The sequence below is a fragment of the Hemicordylus capensis genome, chromosome 5, assembly GCF_027244095.1.
Source record: "Hemicordylus capensis ecotype Gifberg chromosome 5, rHemCap1.1.pri, whole genome shotgun sequence".
Classification (NCBI taxonomy): domain Eukaryota; kingdom Metazoa; phylum Chordata; class Lepidosauria; order Squamata; family Cordylidae; genus Hemicordylus; species Hemicordylus capensis.
The window spans coordinates 153,437,473-153,455,778 of record NC_069661.1 but is presented as its reverse complement, the minus strand read 5'-3'; the positions used below and the strand labels follow the sequence as shown (position 1 = coordinate 153,455,778).

Here is an 18,306-nt window from a genome sequence, read left to right as displayed (position 1 = left end):
TTGAAATGCTCACAGGTGGGATTCTTGGTAATCTTATTTCTGATGTGAGATTTATGTCCATTCAGTCTTCTTCTAAAGAAGAAATCCATCTGATGGACATTTAGTACAAGATATTAGATATACCACATTTGTTGATAAACATGTGTTGCAAGCAATATTTTGTTTTATATGTCACTTATTCTCCTGCTTCGCTCCCCAGGAATTAAAAGTGCCAATTAAACTTTCTTTTTTAAAAAGAGGAAATTGTGGTCTTAACAGCACAATCTATGCATGTTTACTTGGAAGTAAAACCCACTATAGCCACCTAATGGCACAGCAGGGAAATAACTTGCCTAGCAAGCAAGAGGTTGCCAGTTTGAATCCCTGCTGGTATGTTTCCCAGACTATGGGAAACACCTATATTAGGCAGCAGTGATATAGGAAGATGCTGAAAGGCATCATCTTATACTGCATGGGAGGAGGCAATGGTAAACCCCTCCTGTATTCTACCAAAGAAAACCACATGGCTCTGTGGTGTTGACTCTCCAGGAGTCAACACCAACTCAACAGTGCAACTTTACTTTAACTGTACTAAGACCCACTATGTTCAGTGGGAATTCCTCCTAAGAAAATGTGCATAGGATTGCAGCCAAGTCATTAAAGGGGGAAATTCCAGCAGAAGAAAGCTATTTCAGGAAGTGATTAATTAATTATCAAAAATCATGTCCAGAGAAGCATGAGACACTTAAAAGTACATCAAACCTTTGTTTCTTGTGTTTGTTTGTTGTTGTTGTTTTAAAACTGAGGCATCTCTAATCAGTGCAGTTGTGCTTAATCAACAGCCTTGCCTCATTCCAAACTCCACAAGAGTCAGATAAGGCTTGACATAAAGTGAAATGCTTTGGAAGTTCAATACACTGGAAGTATATGAGAACAGGTTTTTTTAAGCCAGCATGGGTGAAGTGGTAGGGGCATTGGCCAACATGTATGTTTGTTTTATTTGTTAGATTTATATACTGCCTTTTGTTAAAATAATATCAAGGCAGTTTACAATAAATTGAAACACAATACAAAACTATCAAACAATTAAAACAATATAAATATTAAACAGGAATATTAAAAAATTACAAATCTATTAAAAACTTAAACATATAAACAATAAAACCATAAAACACAGCACAGAAGCAGCAACAGCAAGAAAACACTCATAGAGAGGTCTGGGGAAAAATCATGATTTTACTTGCTTTCTAAAAGCTGTAATGGAGACTGAGGAATGGATGCCCACTGGAAGAACATTCCAAAACTGTTGTTACAGGAACATCAAACTGCTTGGAGATGGTCTTACAGCCTTTGCCTTTAACATGCTTGTCTATAATTTTCTTTCTGATCTCCTCAGACAACTCTCTCCTTTGCTTTCTCTGATCCATGTTCATTGTGGGACACACCATGATACCAAACAGCAGAGTGACTACTTTTCTCCATTTCAATAGGCTGAATGACTGATTACACGATTGGAGACATGTGTGATAATAATGAAAGAAAACAGCTAATTTGAAAAATCACTCTAATTCAATTATTTATGATCTTTTCCAGGGGTACCAACAAATGTGTCCAGGCCACTTTAGAATATCTTTGTAGAATAAGCAATACTTTATCTCTTTTCACACTTGCTTTGCTTTACTCGATGACATATCAAAGGCATGCAGGTATACATGGGACAATTGCTTTTCATTTAACCGCTTTTCAGGAGGCATAAAACACTTTTTCGATTTGTCCATGTGTGTAGCTGCCGCATTTTGCACTAAGTGCAGTTTCTGAATATTCTTCAAGGGCAGCCCCATGAGAGCATATTACAGTAATCCAGCTGTGACATGGCTAAGGTGTGCGTAACTGTGACCAGATTTGCCTTCTCAAGAAAGCGACACATAACATTACAGTTGTAGAAGCTAGGAATTTGCACTAGCACAATAATCTATCATAGCTGTGTTGTGTTCAAGTGCACAAGTAATGCAATCGTACAACTTACCTTACGCAAGCACAAACTGGGCCACTAGCTGTTCTTGTGCAAATACACCATCTTAGTGTTAGCTTATTTCTTATGCTATCACATTTGCACAAGCAGAACACTGTTCAGCAATAAGAGTTCCAGCATAGCAGAACTCCCTTGTGCATGAATGTTATGCTCCCACAACATCCTCCCATAATGTTGTGCAACATTTGGGCCACTGGGAGGGAGAGGTAAAGACAATATTCTGTGTGCTAATGAGGACGGAAAATAGCATTATGAGTACAAAAGAGAAAACTGCTGTGTGTACAAGTTCTTTTACTTTTCTTTATGTGGCTCAGTGTGGGAAACCCATGAAAATAAGCACACACAAAAACTCCTCCATCTGGAAGCACCTATACATAATCTATTGGCCTAGGGCTAGTTCACACATTCACCACATGCAGAGATATAAATTGATAAGCTGGCAATGCAATGCGCATATTTAAGGTGACTCCCAAGTACTCCTTTAAGACCTTCAAATTTATTGTGTAAAAACAGATAATACCTTGTAAAAACATTGTTAAAAGCATGCTAAAAACAAACGTTCTGGTGTCAAACACCCGCCTCAGTGTTGTTCCTCCATCTTCTGTGGATCACCTGCTTATAATGTTCACAGCTTTAATTACACAGACTCTGGTAGTAATTTCGATCAAACAAATGAGGTAAACAAGCGCGCAGGCGGGGGGGGGGGGACAAGAAATAAAGCGAACCAAGGTCATACAGCTGTGTGTCTGTATTCCTACATTACATACCCCTTAATAGCCAATATACTTCATGGTCTCCTTTAACTCTTTCCTGTCATTTATACTGGGTTTGAGTTTATCTATAGCCTCTCTAATCTTTCTTCATACTAAGCAACACTCCACCTCCAATACAGCCACCTTAATAGACATCGTTATTCCCTCATGACATTTGGTCATATGTACTGCTATATGCAGAGAGGAAAACCAGGAAAGCCATGAAGATGTCACACATACAAATGTATGTTACACTGTAGATATGGTGTTAGGCATGGATGTAAGCCTTCACTCCACTGCTCATACAGAACATCTTCATTTAGTTGGTGTGTAAACTGCTCCCTAGAGAAAAACCAACAAATGTCAGTGGGGTTCATCCTGAATTTATGAAGTGAAGGACAGGAAATACGTAAATTGCTTCATTTAAATGACTATCATTTGATTCAGATTCCTTCAACAAAATAATGGACTATTTCCAAATAACACTGTCTGCTGGGGAGAGAATCCATGGAACAAAACCTATCACAATCTATGCGGGGGAAACTAGGAGCAATATACTTGCCATGCTAGATGATCTGGTCTCAAAAGGAAGCACTACATTGGAGCATCTGAAGACATTCAAGACACCAGATATTCAAAATCTAAATGAAAAGGTAAGATTATTAATTTCTCGTTTGAATTATAACTTTGCAGTCCAGTATGAAGACTCACTGTATCATCAATTAATTCCTTCAGTTTGAGTATACCAACTGTAAAGCTGGTGCAATATCAGCTTTTGACAAAGTCCTCCACCAAAGGCTCTTGAGTAAACTTAACAGTCATCATGTGTGGATTAGTAACTGGTTGAAGGACAGTGGGTTCCCCCAGGGATCTGTATTGTGCTATTTAACATGTTCATAAATGATCTAGAAGTTGGGCTAAGCAGCGAAGTGGCCAAATTCACAGATGACGCTAAACTATTTAGGGTAGTGAAATCCAAAACCAATTGTGAGAAGTTCCAAAAGGATATCTCCAAACTGGGTGATGTGTAAAGTGATGCATATTGGGGCAAAAAAATCACAACTTCACATATACACTGATGGGATATGAGCTGTCATTGTCTGACCAGGAGAGAAATCTTGGGGTCGTAGTAGACAGACAGCTCATTGAAAGTGTCAACTCAGTGTATGGCAGCTGTGAAAAAGGCCAATTCCATGCTAGAGTAGGGATCATTAAGTAGGGAATTGAAAATAAAAATGTTAATATTATAATGCCCTTATACAAATCTATGGTGTGGCCGCATTTGGAATACTGCATGAAGTTCTGGTCACTGTACCTCAGGAAGGACATTGTAGAAATGGAAAAGATGCAGAAGAGGGCAACCAAGAAGATGAGAGGCCTGGAGGACCTTCCTTATGAGGCAAGGATACAGCATCTGGGTCTTTTTAGTTTGGAAAAGAGGCAACTATGGAGAGACATGTTAGGGGAGTATAAAATTATGCATGAAGTAGAGAAAGTAGACAGAGATAATTTTTTCTTCTTCCACAACACTAGAACCAGGGGCCATCCCATGAAACTGAAGGCTAGGAAATTTAGGACCAACAGAATGAAGTAGTTTTCCACGCACCGCACAATTAATCTATGGAATTCTCTGCCACAAGATGTGATGACAGCCTCCAGCCTGGATGGCTTTAAAAGGGGCTTAGACAAATTCATGAAGGGCAGGTCTATCAGTGACTACTAGTCTGGTGGCTATAGGCTACCTCTAGCTTCAGAGGCAAGATGCTTCTAAATACAAGTTGCAGGGGAGTAACAGCAAGAGAGAGGGCATGACCTCACCTCTTGCCACTGTGGGCTTCTCGGAGGCATCTGGTGGGCTGCTATGTGAAACAGGCAGCTGTACTAGATAGGCCTTGGGCCTGATCCAGCAGGCCTTTTCTTATATTCTTATGTTCTTATTTGGTAGTGCCATTAATCTATAGTCCAAGTCAGATTGGATACAAGCCTCTTTATTATTTTTATTTATTTATTTATTTAAAATATTTCTATACTATCCAAAACTTGCATCTCTGGGCAGTTTACAATTAAAATAATTTAAAACATCAAATCAACTAACAATTAAAATCATTGAAAACATTTAAAACCCAATATTAAAAATATTAAAGCTATAAATCTAATTAAAAGCCTAGGTGAAAAAATGTGTCTTCAGTGTCTTTAAAGTTTATCTGCAAAGTGAAATGCAAACTGCTTACAGTGAGCTGTCAAGGCTTCCTCCTTCGCCTTCTTAGGGATGGAACAGGATGTGGCAATAATCTAGCTACCCGAAACAGCTCAGCTGACCTACACTGAGGGATGTAAAGGTAGCAATGAAGTGAGTTTTCTTTGCTACCATCATTGCTATGGAATATTGCAGTTGCTATGGAGAAGTCTCAAATGGGCTCTTGCCCATGTTTGTTGTGAGTTTCCCTTCCACCAGTTGCCTTCCTCACCACTCTTCGTGAGGTTTGGGCAAACACAACAGAATGCAACAGAAAGGTGAGGGTTGGAGAAAATTGCTGCTTCCCCTTGTACAAACAAAAATGTCTTTGTTGTATTCTATCCCGTAATCTTTTGCAGTTTGTTTGTTTGAACATTTGTCCCAGGGGGGAATCCTGTAGTGAGTGTAAGGGAGGAGTCAGAAAGGGAGGGAATGAAGGTGCGTTAAAATGGAGTTGCTGAATAAATCAGGGCATACCATCCATTAGGCAGTGGCGTATCTAGGGTAGGGATGCCAGGGCACATGCCCTGAGCACCACTTGAGGGGGGCACCAGTGCCATGCTGCTTCCCACCCCCTCCCCAGTTGAAGTTTTTTTTTTAAATTGTTTTACCTGATTTTTGGCGCGGCAGTCATTTTGGAGGCTTCCATGCATTGAGCATGTGCGGCTGCCATTTTTTAAAAAATAAAAAAATTAAATGGCCACCACACATGCTCAAATGGTCCCTATGAGGCCCTAGGCCTTGCCAGAAGCCATTTGAGCATGCATGGGAGCCTCCAAAATGGCCAGCACACCAAAAATCATGTTAAAGAAATTTTTTTATTTGCTCTTACTTTGCTTTTTGTGATAAGTGAGTTAAATGTGATGCCTTAATAATATGACTATTAATGGTGAGTTTGTCTTTGAATCAGTGTGAAATCCTTAGTATTAAGGCCCACTTGGAGTTTCTTGCTCTCTTTCATTTTTTCTGAAATACTAGAATATATTCCAAGCTGTACCATAATTGTGACTGCCCTCTGATTATCTGTCCTGGACCCCAAGCTCTTATATTCTTCTTCATCTTTGATGGTCCTTTGGGTGTGGTCAGTTCCCAGGTGTGACAAAGGTGCAAAGGTGCATTCTTGGCGCCAGTCTCCAAGAGGTTATTGTCTCATCCTTACCCTCCTGTGTTGTAATTCTTATCTCTGGCACCCCATGACTTGATGCAGGCTGTCTCAAAGGTTATTGCCATCTTCTCTTGACTGATAAGCATTAAACACCATGACAATTGTTGTATTCCTTCCTGGCCACTGGGTCATTTTCAATTATCATTGGTATTGATGTGGGAGATGGGGAGAAGACTGGGTGTGAAGGGAAGGAGGGGAGGGGATTACAAAGGTTAATAGAGCTCTTTCTTATACAAAGTGTAGTTGCCAGGTCTTTGTGCATTTGCAACAATGATATACATACCTAGTAACTGGTTTTCTTGTAAGCTATGGCCCTAATACATAAAGTACAACTAGCAAGGAATATGGAGTTCTATTATAGTCTAGCTTCCAAAAGTCAGGGCTTGTAATCAGAAAGGTCATTCATGAGCCTTTCAACAAGTCCAGGGCTCAGTCACCTTGAAGCAATATCTTCTTGCCACTGTTCTTTAGAATGAACCATGCCTGTACTTAGAGATTGAATATAGGTAAATAAAATCATCACAGAGGTTAGGGAAAGGCCATGAGGACTGGGGTTCATAACAATGATAATGAGACACCAGAAGCCTGGCTAATGTAGTGTGTGAAGTGAATACACACCCTAAAACCACATCAGAATCCTTAGCAATGTGCACAAGTGCCATGGCATGTGTGTGGAGATTCTTTGGCAAACAAATCAATGGGGAAAATATTCCCCTTTTTAGAATTATTAGAAAATTAGTATTAGAAATAATAGTATTAGAAAATTATTAGCTTAAAAGAAGGGTTCAGCTCTAAATTACTTTTGCCTTCTTGAGAAACAGAAACATACAAATAGAATGCTTTTAAATGCTCTTTTATGGTGTTTCTTCCAACATAAAGTTTGTATTAATGCTTCCTGTCCTCAATACATATGTTTTGATGCAGATATGTGGGGCACCAGGAAACTTGCCTTGTGTTGTAGCAGACTGTGGTGGGGCTTTATGTCGAGACAACCAGGGAAACAAACATTGCGGTGGCCTAAACTGTAATGGAGCATTCCCCCTTTCTAAAAACGCGGTTGGAAAAGCTGGTCAAACAGCCATGATGTTAAATAATTTGTCCAATCAAATGCAAGGATCTGAGAATCAGGTATGCATGTACAACAATTATTTTTGTTCTTATATAGCTATATAATAAGGGGAGGGAAAAGAAAGTGCATATTTTCTATCATAAATAGTGGGATGACCTTTACACTGTTGCAAGGTTGGTCTGACCAACTTGGTCAGCATTAGTTCCAGCTAACAGATGGAGAATCTCACTCAGGGACAGACAGATAAAGATTTTGGCCGCCCATAGGTAACCAAAGATTTGCCGCCCCTCTGTCCTGACAGAGACTTGCTTGATGTGCTGTTTCTCGTCCCCTGCTTGTAACCAACACACATACACAAGCCAGCCTCCTCCTCCTCCGGCCCAGTCACCAGTCTGCCAGAACTTCTGTTCTGGGCAGCAGCAGTAGCTGCTGTTGCATCCTCAGCTGCTTCTTTACATTTGCAAATCCTCCCATTCCCTCCCTCAACCCATCCCAACTCATCAATGGCACAGCAGGGGCTAGTAGCAAGGATATCAAAAGAAATTCTGCTTATCAAAAGCCGCCCAGCTGGTTGCTTTCAGGAATAGCTCATTTTTTTCCATTTATTTTGTCAACACTCAAATCCAGAACAGATTTACATGTAAAAACAGCCTCTCTGTTTTCAGAATGCTAGGCTAGTGTGTGGAGGAAGTGCTCTCGCTCTCTTTCTCATTGTTTTTAAAGTTTGCTATCGACTTTAGTGGGATCCAATTCCATTATAACAGTGAGAAACATTAAAATTACCCTATTATGATTCCACTAAAATAAATCAAACCTTTCCCGTGTGAGTGATCACTGAACCCCTTTTTGAGCCCAATTTTGAGCCCCTTTTGGCCCAATTTCCTACCCAAATAAAGTGGCATCCTAAGAAGTAAAACCAGTTGATTATACTGGCTTCACAGGACTTACCACGCGATTCTAAAAACATTAACATAAATGTACATCCCACTGTGCTCAGTGAAACAATTAGAAATTACTGTTCAGTGAGAAGAGGCGGGGACTGAGCCGTGGAGCTGGACGTGCCTGAGTGAGTGAGCCTTCCCAGCCAGCGACCTCCGCCATGTGACATGTCGCTGCCCTGTCCACTGCAGCAGCGCTTCATAGGGAACCTATAGGAAGTGTTGCTGAAACTGAATATATTTGGAGCTATGCATTGTGAGATTAAACATTATATTAACACATTTTAAAGTTTCTTTCTAGTAACAGTAAGCTATTAACGGACAGCAATTGTAGGCAGTAATCTTGCATACAAATATTTGCTGCCTCTCAAAATTTGCCGCTGTAGGCAAGTGCCTACTTTGCCTATGCCTTAATCTGCCCTGAGTCTTAATTCACATTGAGTGGCAAAGTGTTGGGGTTTGTAATTATTTAGCAAAGCAACAAGGAAGCTACCACTCCAGTTACAGAGTGCAGAGTTTAGTAGTTGCAGCTGTATAAGCAACACGTATGGAGATCACTGTAGAGTCTAAACTAAATTGATTTATTGGTGAAGTACATTCAAGATAGGAAAGACCTATGCTATCTATCAGCAACATAATGAATAGGTAGGGAGAGGGGGAGAGAGAGAGAGATTTCCATTTTCTCTCTAGGACAGGGCTGCTCAACTTCGGCCCTCCTGCAGATGTTGGCCCACAGGTCCCATAATCCCTGCCTGTTGACCGCTGTGGCTGGGGATTGTGGGAGTTGTAGTCCAAAAACAGCTGGGGGGCCTAGGTTGAGCAGGCCTGTTCTAGGAGGAATAGAAGAGGACTGACTCACTAGAGGAAGTACCTGAGGAATTAGGGATGGGCCCGGACCGGTCCAGAGGCCATTGAAAAGGCCTCCTGACCGGTCTGGACCTTGGTGGTTTGGTTCGGGGGTGGGGGGTAGCTTTAAGAGCGACGGGAGGGTTTACTTACCCCTCCCGCAGCTTTCCCTCTCTGGCGCCGTAAAGTTCAGAGTAATTGGGGTGGCAGGATACCTCCCTGCCGCCCCTTCCCTGCTGCTCCTCTGCAAACTTCCCAATAGTCCTTTGTGTGCACGCACATCAGAGACGTGAAGCGCGCGCACAAGGTGCGCGTGCGCAAAGGACTATTGGGAAGTTTGCAGAGGAGCAGCGGGGGAGGGGCGGCAGGGAGGTATCCTGCCGCCCCAATTACTCTGAACTTTATGGTGCCAGAGAGGGAAAGCGGTGGGAGGGGTAAGTAAACCCTCCCGCCGCTCTTAAAGCTACCCCCCACCCCAGTGCCGGACCGCAGTGTGGCGGTTCCGTGCACACCCCTATGAGGAATCAAGGCAAGGGTCATAGAGCAAAGGAAAGCAGGGACAGGTAAGGAGACCCTCACTAACTACCTCTGTTCCCAATGCCCCAGTGGTCATTAGGATAGTTGATGCAAAAGGTCGATTCACTGGAACTCCATATCCAACACATAGCACCCTGTGAGTTGAGGGCAGAGGTAAGATTTGGATTCTTATGTCCAAATCTAAGACTTGATGCAGATACTCACCCCGCTGATGCCAGTGTAACAGAGGAGCAGACTCATAATGGACAAGGTGTCCACTCCATGCTCACCTGCTTCATGCAATCTTCTCTATTAGGGAAGATGTATTGATGTGGGCTATCTATACATATGGGACTCCATGTGGAGTGTCCACCTCACTGATTAACATAGGCACATAGTGGAGGAGTGAGGTTGCCCACTTGCTTATTCACCATGCACACAGACTGGGGCTGACTGGGTGAAGATCTGAACTAGCTCTAACACTCCATCCCCTGGCATCATGCTGTCTCTCATACAATAAACTTGACTATCCTAGAAACTGGAATACACTATATTTGAGACTGATAGGCCAGCTTTTTAACTGCTCCTATGCTAGTCCTTACACTGCAGAAATGAAGAGGGTGTGCATAAAGAATCATGCCAGGGCTGCCTGTCCCCTGATCTAGCCTCTGTTCTGTAGTAGTTCTTCCCACATGCTCCAGCCACACTCATTTGCATCCTCCAGTCTGTTCCACAGTGGAGAAAGTAGCCACTATTGAGGAGCAGCAACCATGGTTCTGTGTGGACTAATGTTCAGAACACTGCTGTGAACACTGTTGTGCCTAGGATGATTTTGACAGGTGAAAATCACAGTCTCCTTCACAGAGACACGCTACCGCTGTCATACTTGGGACTCTGTTATCCTGGATTAAAGTTAGGGTTTAGGAAGGTTCAGGAGATCCTAGTATTAGGGTTAGGAAAACAGTTTGAATGAATACAGTTGCTGAAAATCATGTTGTTATTTATATAGCACTATCTGGGTACCAAGCCACCTTAAGTGGTGCAGTGCGGAATTGCTTGACTAACAAGCAGAAGGTTGCTGGTTCGAATCCCCACTGGTATGTTTCCCAGACTATGGGAAACACCTATATCGGGCAGCAGCAATATAGTGAGGTGCTGAAAGGCGTCATCTCATACTGTGCAAGAGGAGGCAATGGTAAACACCTCCTGTATTCTACCAAAGAAAAACACAAGGCTCTGTGGGCGCCAGGAGTCGAAATCGACTTGACGGCACACTTTACCTTTTATCTGGGTACCAACTTTAGGTCCACTCCTCTTCACTACACCACCCCTTAGCCTGGTTTAGATTTAGAGTATGGATGGACCAGGAAATTAGGGTTGAAGAGCTGATAGTATTGTTATTGCAACAGGCTGTCCCTAGAATTTCCTACCCATCAAGAATGTGGGGAGCAAGATATGGGCGGGGGTGGGGTGGAGATTAGATTAGTGGTTCAATGAATGTTAACCCTAAAAGAGACTAATGCGTTATTTAAATATATACTCACAGATTGAAAGTGTCAGGAAAATGACAGAGGATACCAAGAAGAAAGCCTCCCAGATAAATGAAGAGTTGGAGAAAAATAAAGATCAAATTGAAAGGGAAGGAGAGAACACCAGGGAGTTCATCAAGAGAGTAAAGAACTTTCTCTTAGGTAAATGTGCTAGGAAATCCTTCTTTGATTCTTGTATCTTCAATATATTTGTATGTTCATATAATATATAGGAGGTATATTGTTTAGCACATATTCAAGCAGCTATGTAGTGTGTTTAATGTTCATAGTGCTTCAGATATGTTATCTCAGTCCTCCTTACACAAAAACTCTGCAAGGTTTTCAGTTTTATTACCAGTGCATGGCCAAACGCATGGTGAATGCACACCCTCCATTCCAGTGGAGAAGTGAGCAAAAAGCCCCGTCTGGGAATGTTCCAGGACTTTTATTCTCCCAATGCTTGCTATTTACATTAGTGTTAGATGTTGATTTATTGTTGTCTCAAAGTATTAACTAATTGTGCTGGCTTGGATATTTTAAAGAAAAGCAGAATATAAATTGATTAGAAGGGAATGATGGGAAGGAGATTGGAAACTTGTTTCTTTTTGTTCTTGAAACTTCAGATTTTGATGCTTCTGTTATATGATAGTATTTCTTGCAACCATTCTCATGAAAACACACTTTTATTAGTAGCTGCTCCCAACAATCATATTACATTATATTTCAAAACGTTAGAGAAAATTTTCTAAGTTCCTTGTTGGACGTGTCACCTTCAAAGTATTAAAGCTGAAGATAAAAAAGGAGAAACTTAATACTCTTTTCTCTCCATTTTTCCAAGAGGAGAGTGCCCCACCAGAAGACATAGAGAAAGTTGCAAATTACGTCCTGAGCATCAACTTGCTTGGGACTCCCCAAGATCTAATCAATATTCTTGAAAAACTTCAAGGCCTCCTAACACATTGTGAGGACTCTACAACATATATGAACAAGTTAAATAAACAAATGGAAGAGGCACAGGAACTTTTGGTGAAGGCACAAGAAACGGAGTAAGTACATTTTTCTTTTTCTTGTTGCTCTCATCTGCAATCCTAACATTTTATCTGGCTCCTCTTCTATACACTCCAAAGCACATTCAAGTATCTAACTGTGGTCTTTCCCCTACCCTTACCACACATAATTCTTTTCAATGATGAAACAGATATGGAACTGAGTGCCATGGGTGGTTTGTAAATTTTATCTGGCCATCTCTGTGGCCATAGGTTGAGCACACAACATAAATAACTATAATAATACTAGAAACCAATGTATGTCTTGTATGTCTGAAAATTTGGATTCTTTCTTTTTTTAACTTAGGGAAATAGCAAAAGGTCTACCCATACCTAATGAAATTATAAACAGCTTGAAAGAAGTGGAAAGCATCCAAGGACAAGCCAGAGATGACTTTGCAAAGTTTAATGAAAAAATAAGAGAAACAAAAACAAAAATCTCAGAGGTATTGCCACATCTTTTGCGGTTTACTTAGACTGGAGCCTTTCCCTCTCCCCCAAACACTGTAATATCCATCCCCTAATATATCTAATATAGTTGGCCTTTACGTCTCCCCAACTACCAAAGGCTTATGTCTCTCCCAACTGCCAAAGGCTTCCAGTTTCTTGAAATGTTCTTGATTAATTGCTGTACTAGATAGATTTATCATATTCCTGAAAATAGCAGGAATCCTCCTGTTCACTGTGCCATGCATTTTCACACTTGGGTAGGGTTGTCATCAGTGGTCCCCCTAATTTTTTTCATCTCTGTGTGGAATGAGTTTTGTTCTAGGTGACAGTATCAAGGCAGTGTGTGCGCACCAGCATTCAGAGTAGGGCTTTCCTGATTCAACCTGAACGGGATCTAAAATAAACTGAGCAGACATCCAAAAACTTGTGAGTGCGCACACATGATCACGCCTTAGAGGGAACAGTGGTTGCCATGTCACCCGGAATTTCAGGTAGCCCCCGAATTCTGGCTCCTCCCCCCGGCTGCTAAATTCACCCATATTTTACCCTGATTTCAAATGTGCTGTCAGATTTGCCTGGATTTTACTGGCGGAGCAAAAGTAGCAGCCTGAGAAATCTCTGCCCATCTGTTTCTGTGTGCTGTGTGGCTTTCAGTACAGTAATCCCCTGCAGAATGTTGCCTTTGTTTGTTTGTTTTTATCAGCAGGGGATCTCTTATCAGGCAGTTGAGAGGATAGCTTGCTTTTTATGTAAATCATTGCCTGCCTTCTGGATGTGTATTGTCATATTTATTTTCAGTATTCAAAGTAGCCTCCTTTATCCCCACCTCTCAGGTGGGAGCCAGAGACCAACTCCCATAAGGTTCCTGCTACATAGACCATGCCTCAGTTCTAGTGGTCATGTCTGGCTGGTGCAGGGTAGAAGGGAAAGACCTGGCTCAAAGAACTGCCAAGTGCCAAACAGAGGCAAAAGCAGCCCTTGATCTGCACAAGTCCCAGTGAAACTGATGCTGATAGAGACCATCACACACATGTGGGTTTCTGAGGGCACAAACTGCAACTGAACTCTCAAGAAAGTAAGAATATAAAACAGGTATATTTATGCAAATATGCATTAGCAGAAACATTTCAACATGCAACTTAACACTTTCCCCACTCCCTCCACTGTCTCTAAAGCACCCGGCACAGGTCAGAATTGCACTTGGCCACCCGGCGCAGTGCGGGACCCTGGTGTGGCACTGTGACCACACCACCCAGGACAGACTAAAGAGGATTTGGGGAGCCCCAGGGGATGTGGAGGCCCTGGACTTCAGCCAGGAAGTCCATGGAGAAGAGCGCCTCTGCCGCTGGCCCACACTGCACTGGGCGGCTGAGTGTGATTATGACCTGCGCCAGGTGCTTTAGAGACAGAGTGGGAAAATAAATGTGTGGGATAAAAATAGGGGGATGATGATGCTTAACTTGTAGTGGGGGCTCCAGCCAGGGGGACCCCTCCAAAGGCATTTTGGTCCAGGCTCCAAAATTACCTAGGTGTACCTCTGCCTACACAATGGAGTTATACTAGTAATTTCTTCTCAGTCCACCTGTATCTGGAGAAGCAGGCTATTGCCTTATGAAAGCTGCTGCCGTAATAATACAGTTTTGTCTCCTAGGCTCCACTCTGCACTCTTTGCCTTGCTGTGTTAATTATTCTCTAACAATGAGTTACCAAGATCTCATTGATTCTGATTGTTTCTCTGCAGGCTGGGAACCACATGAACAAGACAGGTGCTGGATTACAGGATTTTTTAGAAAAGCAATCAGGGCTGGAAAATGAAATAACTTCCCTGAAAACTAAGATGCAAAGGAGCAGGAACCAAGTAACAAATGCAAAATCAGAAGCAGAAGGAGCACATAATCAAGCCATGGCAACTAATAAAGTAATATATCTCTGCCACGAATAATGAGAATGAGTTCTCAATGTACGATGGTTCAAATGTGTTCGTTTACCCCTTTTAGGCCCTGATCCAGAGAAAGTTAATTGCACTTTTCAATTAAAATTAATTAGGCCAAAGTTAGTTCTGGCTAGTTCTTCGCCCAACTTAAAGTGTGACTAGCTTTCTCTGAACCAGAGCTGTCCTATGCATGCTTCCTCAAAAGTAAGCCCCGCTGATACTTCCAAGGAAGATGGCATAGGATTACAGCAGTACAGCCAGATCTAATGTGGGTACTAAGAAATAAGTGGATTTAGGACTGCAGGCTTAGTCTTTAATATAATAAGCATTTATATACTCAATGGCACCCCTGCCCCCAAGAAAGAATTGGGGATGGGGACAGAAAAGGGGCAAAGTGCATTTATGGGGGGTGAGCTATGATTTCTGAAACAGAAGTGGGGGGCAGGTGAGGGGGCAAGCCACTTGTCTGAGGAGGCAATTGCTCCCCGTGTCCCGTCCCCTCCGCGAGCTGCCCTTGTATATGCCTGCTTCATATATGGATTATCCTTTTAGTCTCTACAACCGCCATGTAAAGTAGGCTAGCATTAATATCATCCCCATGTTACAAATAAGGGGTTATATTAGGAGACAGTGGTCCGGTTCATATGTAACAGGAAATCATGGTTTTCTGCTACAAGAACATGAGCTAATGCTCCCAACCATTCCCTCCACCTTTTGTGCAAGGAAGAGGAGAGAGAAAGCTTTTTTCTTTTTCATAAGCCAAACACATCACTTGGAAATGATGGTTTACTTCAAACTACAGCTGGGGAAAAACAAACCAGGATCAAACTGTGTTTTCTAATAAAACTGGATAATCTCTCTCCCTCGCTCTTTTTTTCGGCAGATTACCTATAGGGAGTTGTTGTCAAATACATTATTTATTGTTGCAGGAATTTGCTAATCTCAAAAAGGCATATGCAAATTTACAAGAAAAGCTCAAAACCAAAGGCCTCCCTTTGGAAACCTTAGAGAAGCTGAAGCAGTTGAAAAAAGAGGCAGAGACACTGGCAAAAGAGACTGAAGAAAAAATGAAAAGAATAGCAGGTACTTCTAGTATTTATATGCCCACAATGATGCATGTATACTTTGCATAACTTGGATATGGTCATTTGTTTGTTATATTTATATCCCACTATATCCCATAACAGTTTACAGCCTTTTGAAAAATAATCCTGTCCCCGAGGCACAGAATTTACTTTTCATATTCTTAAAAAAAAAAATTTAAAAAGTTCTCAGAGGGCAGGGGCCAGATGGCAATTGGACCCTTTCAGGCTGATGGAGGACCTCACTCCTTCACCTCATCCTCTGCTGCAGCCTGATGACAATAGCTGCAGAGGTCTTGGTTCTTCTCTAAGGAGAGAGAACATAAGAACAACCCTGCTGGATAAGGCCCAAGGCCCATCTAGTCCAGCATCCTGTTTCACACAGTGGCCCACCAGATACTACTGGAAGCCTACAGACAGGAGTTGAGGGCATACCCTCTCTCCTGCTGTTATTCCCCTGCAACTGGTATTCCCGCCAGTTGCCAGAACCTGAGGGGTATACTTGTGGGTCAAATGGGCCGTAACCCAAAATTTGGCTTTTAAAAAGCCAATCTGTGGGCCTTCTGACTAGTAGCCGTTGATAGACCATGACGTTATCCAAACCCCTCTTAAAGTTATCCAAACTAGTAGCCAACACCACATCTTATGGTAGAGAATCTTACAAGTTGATTATGCGTTATGTCGAAAAGTACTTCCATTTGTTGGACCTAAATTTCTTGGCAACCAATTTCATGGCATGAGCCCTGGTTCTAGTGTTATGTGTATGAGAGAGAAATTTCTCTCTATCCACTTTCTATGCGCCATGCATGATTTTATAGACCTCTATCATGTCTCCCCGCAGTCATCTTTTTTCTAAACTAAAAAGCCCCAGGTGTTGTAGCCTTGCCTCATAAGAAAGGTGTTCTAGGCCCCCCTGATCAACTTGGTTGCCCTCTTCTGCACCTTTTCCAGTTCTACAGTGTCCTTGTTTAGATGTGGAGACCAGAATTGTGTGCAGTACTCCAGCTGTGGCCGCACCATAGTTTTGTATAAGACCATTATGATATTAGCAGGGGGGGTTTTCAATCCTCTTCCTAGTGATACCTAGCATGGAATTGGCCTTTTTCACAGCTGCTGCATATTGAGCCTACACTTTCAATGAGCTGTCCACCACAACCCCAAGATCCCTCTCCTGGTCAGTCACTGGCAGTTCAGATCCCATCAGCATATACTTGAGGTTGGGGTTTTCCATCCCAATGTGCATCACTTTACACTTGCCAACACTGAACTGCATTTGCCATTTTGTTGCCCACTCACCCAGTTTGGAGAGATCTTTTTCGAACTCCTCACAATCTGCTTTGGATTTCACTACCCTAAATAGCTTGGTATCATATGCAAATTTGGCCACCTCGCTGCTTACTCCAACTTCTAGATCATTTATGAATAAATTAAAAAGCACCAGCCCCAGTACAGATCCCTGGAGAGGCCAGATGTTCTTACCTAAGATAATATTGTTGGATATCTGGCAATAAAATATATATATTAGGATTTTGGTACACTAATGCTATCTACAAAGTTCATATCAAATAGAACCATGGTTTCTGGGGGAACCCAGGGATTTTTCAGGAACATATTTGGGTTCCTCTATGAAAAGTTCACTAATGACATACAACCTTCTCAGAAAGATAGCTTGGCCACTACGACTGACCTTCTTCTGCAATATATAGCAACTAGAGGGGGGCGAGGTCAGAGGAACTCTTACCCTGGACTTCCAGGCCAAAGTCCAGGGCCTCCACAGCCCTTGGGGGCCCCCAAATCCTCTTTATTCTGTCCCGGATGGTGCGGTCACCCAGCTAAGCATGATGATGCTTAATTTGCAGGGGGGTGGGGTTCTCCAAAGGCCTTTAGGTCCAGGCTCCAAAATTACACTCTGGGTGGGGTACTGTATTCTAGGATACATTCTCAATTCAGGCCTGTGTGAATTGAGTATGGACCCTAGAATATGCTTTGTGAAGCATTCTTTTGTAACAACCAGGGGCTCCATGGTGCAAAATAAAAATAAAAGCAGGTTTCTGTGGCGCAACTTGTATTCCTGTTCACCACAGCAGATGGAAGAGAAACATAGATGACAGCGGGAGGAATCATGTGCCTTCCCTCCAGCACATCCCGCTACATCAGAATAATAATAATTAATTTAAAAAACCTTTGTTAGCTGCCCCATAACAATTGTTCTTTGGGTGGCTCACAACCCAGCATTAAAACATAAAATCAGAAGATTCAAAGTCCATATCTGATGTCTAGGTTGCAATGTGGCAATTCTAATGTAGAGGTTCCTTAGCTGACAAGGGTTCCCCCAGCTACAACATTTGAAAACCACTGATTTAGAATATATATATATATATATATATAGAGAGAGAGAGAGAGAGAGAGAGAGAGAGAGAGAGAGAGAAATATCTAAATACCCCTTTATTACTACTACTACTGCTACTACTACTACTACAACAAACAGTTCTCAAAAAGGTTTACATGGCAAAATGATTCCCTGTCCTACAGGGGCTCACAATCTTAAAAAAACACACCCCCAAAACCCACAAGGTAGACTCCAGCAACAGCCACTGGAGGGATGCTGTACTAGGAGCCTGGGACTGAATTGAACAGTTGCTCTCCTACTGCTAGCCAGCACTTCAAAGGTGGTCTCCTTTCCCAGTTAGCAGAGATAATGTCACTCATTCAGCCAAATACTGAGGATTTTAT

At 42.1% G+C, this 18,306-nt stretch overlaps 1 protein-coding gene across 7 annotated transcripts in view; it reads left to right on the top strand.

Annotated features, from left to right (window-relative positions):
• Nucleotides 1-18,306, top strand: part of LAMB4 (laminin subunit beta 4) — a 93,051-nt gene that overhangs the window by 74,403 nt on the left and 342 nt on the right. For all 7 annotated transcript variants that reach the window (XM_053258377.1, XM_053258379.1, XM_053258378.1 and 4 more), the window contains 7 exons: nt 3,211-3,416; nt 7,089-7,292; nt 11,080-11,224; nt 11,901-12,108; nt 12,416-12,554; nt 14,300-14,476; nt 15,421-15,574. In XM_053258377.1, coding sequence (XP_053114352.1) covers nt 3,211-3,416; nt 7,089-7,292; nt 11,080-11,224; nt 11,901-12,108; nt 12,416-12,554; nt 14,300-14,476; nt 15,421-15,574 — 1,233 coding nt within the window. The remainder of the gene's footprint in view (nt 1-3,210; nt 3,417-7,088; nt 7,293-11,079; nt 11,225-11,900; nt 12,109-12,415; nt 12,555-14,299; nt 14,477-15,420; nt 15,575-18,306) is intronic.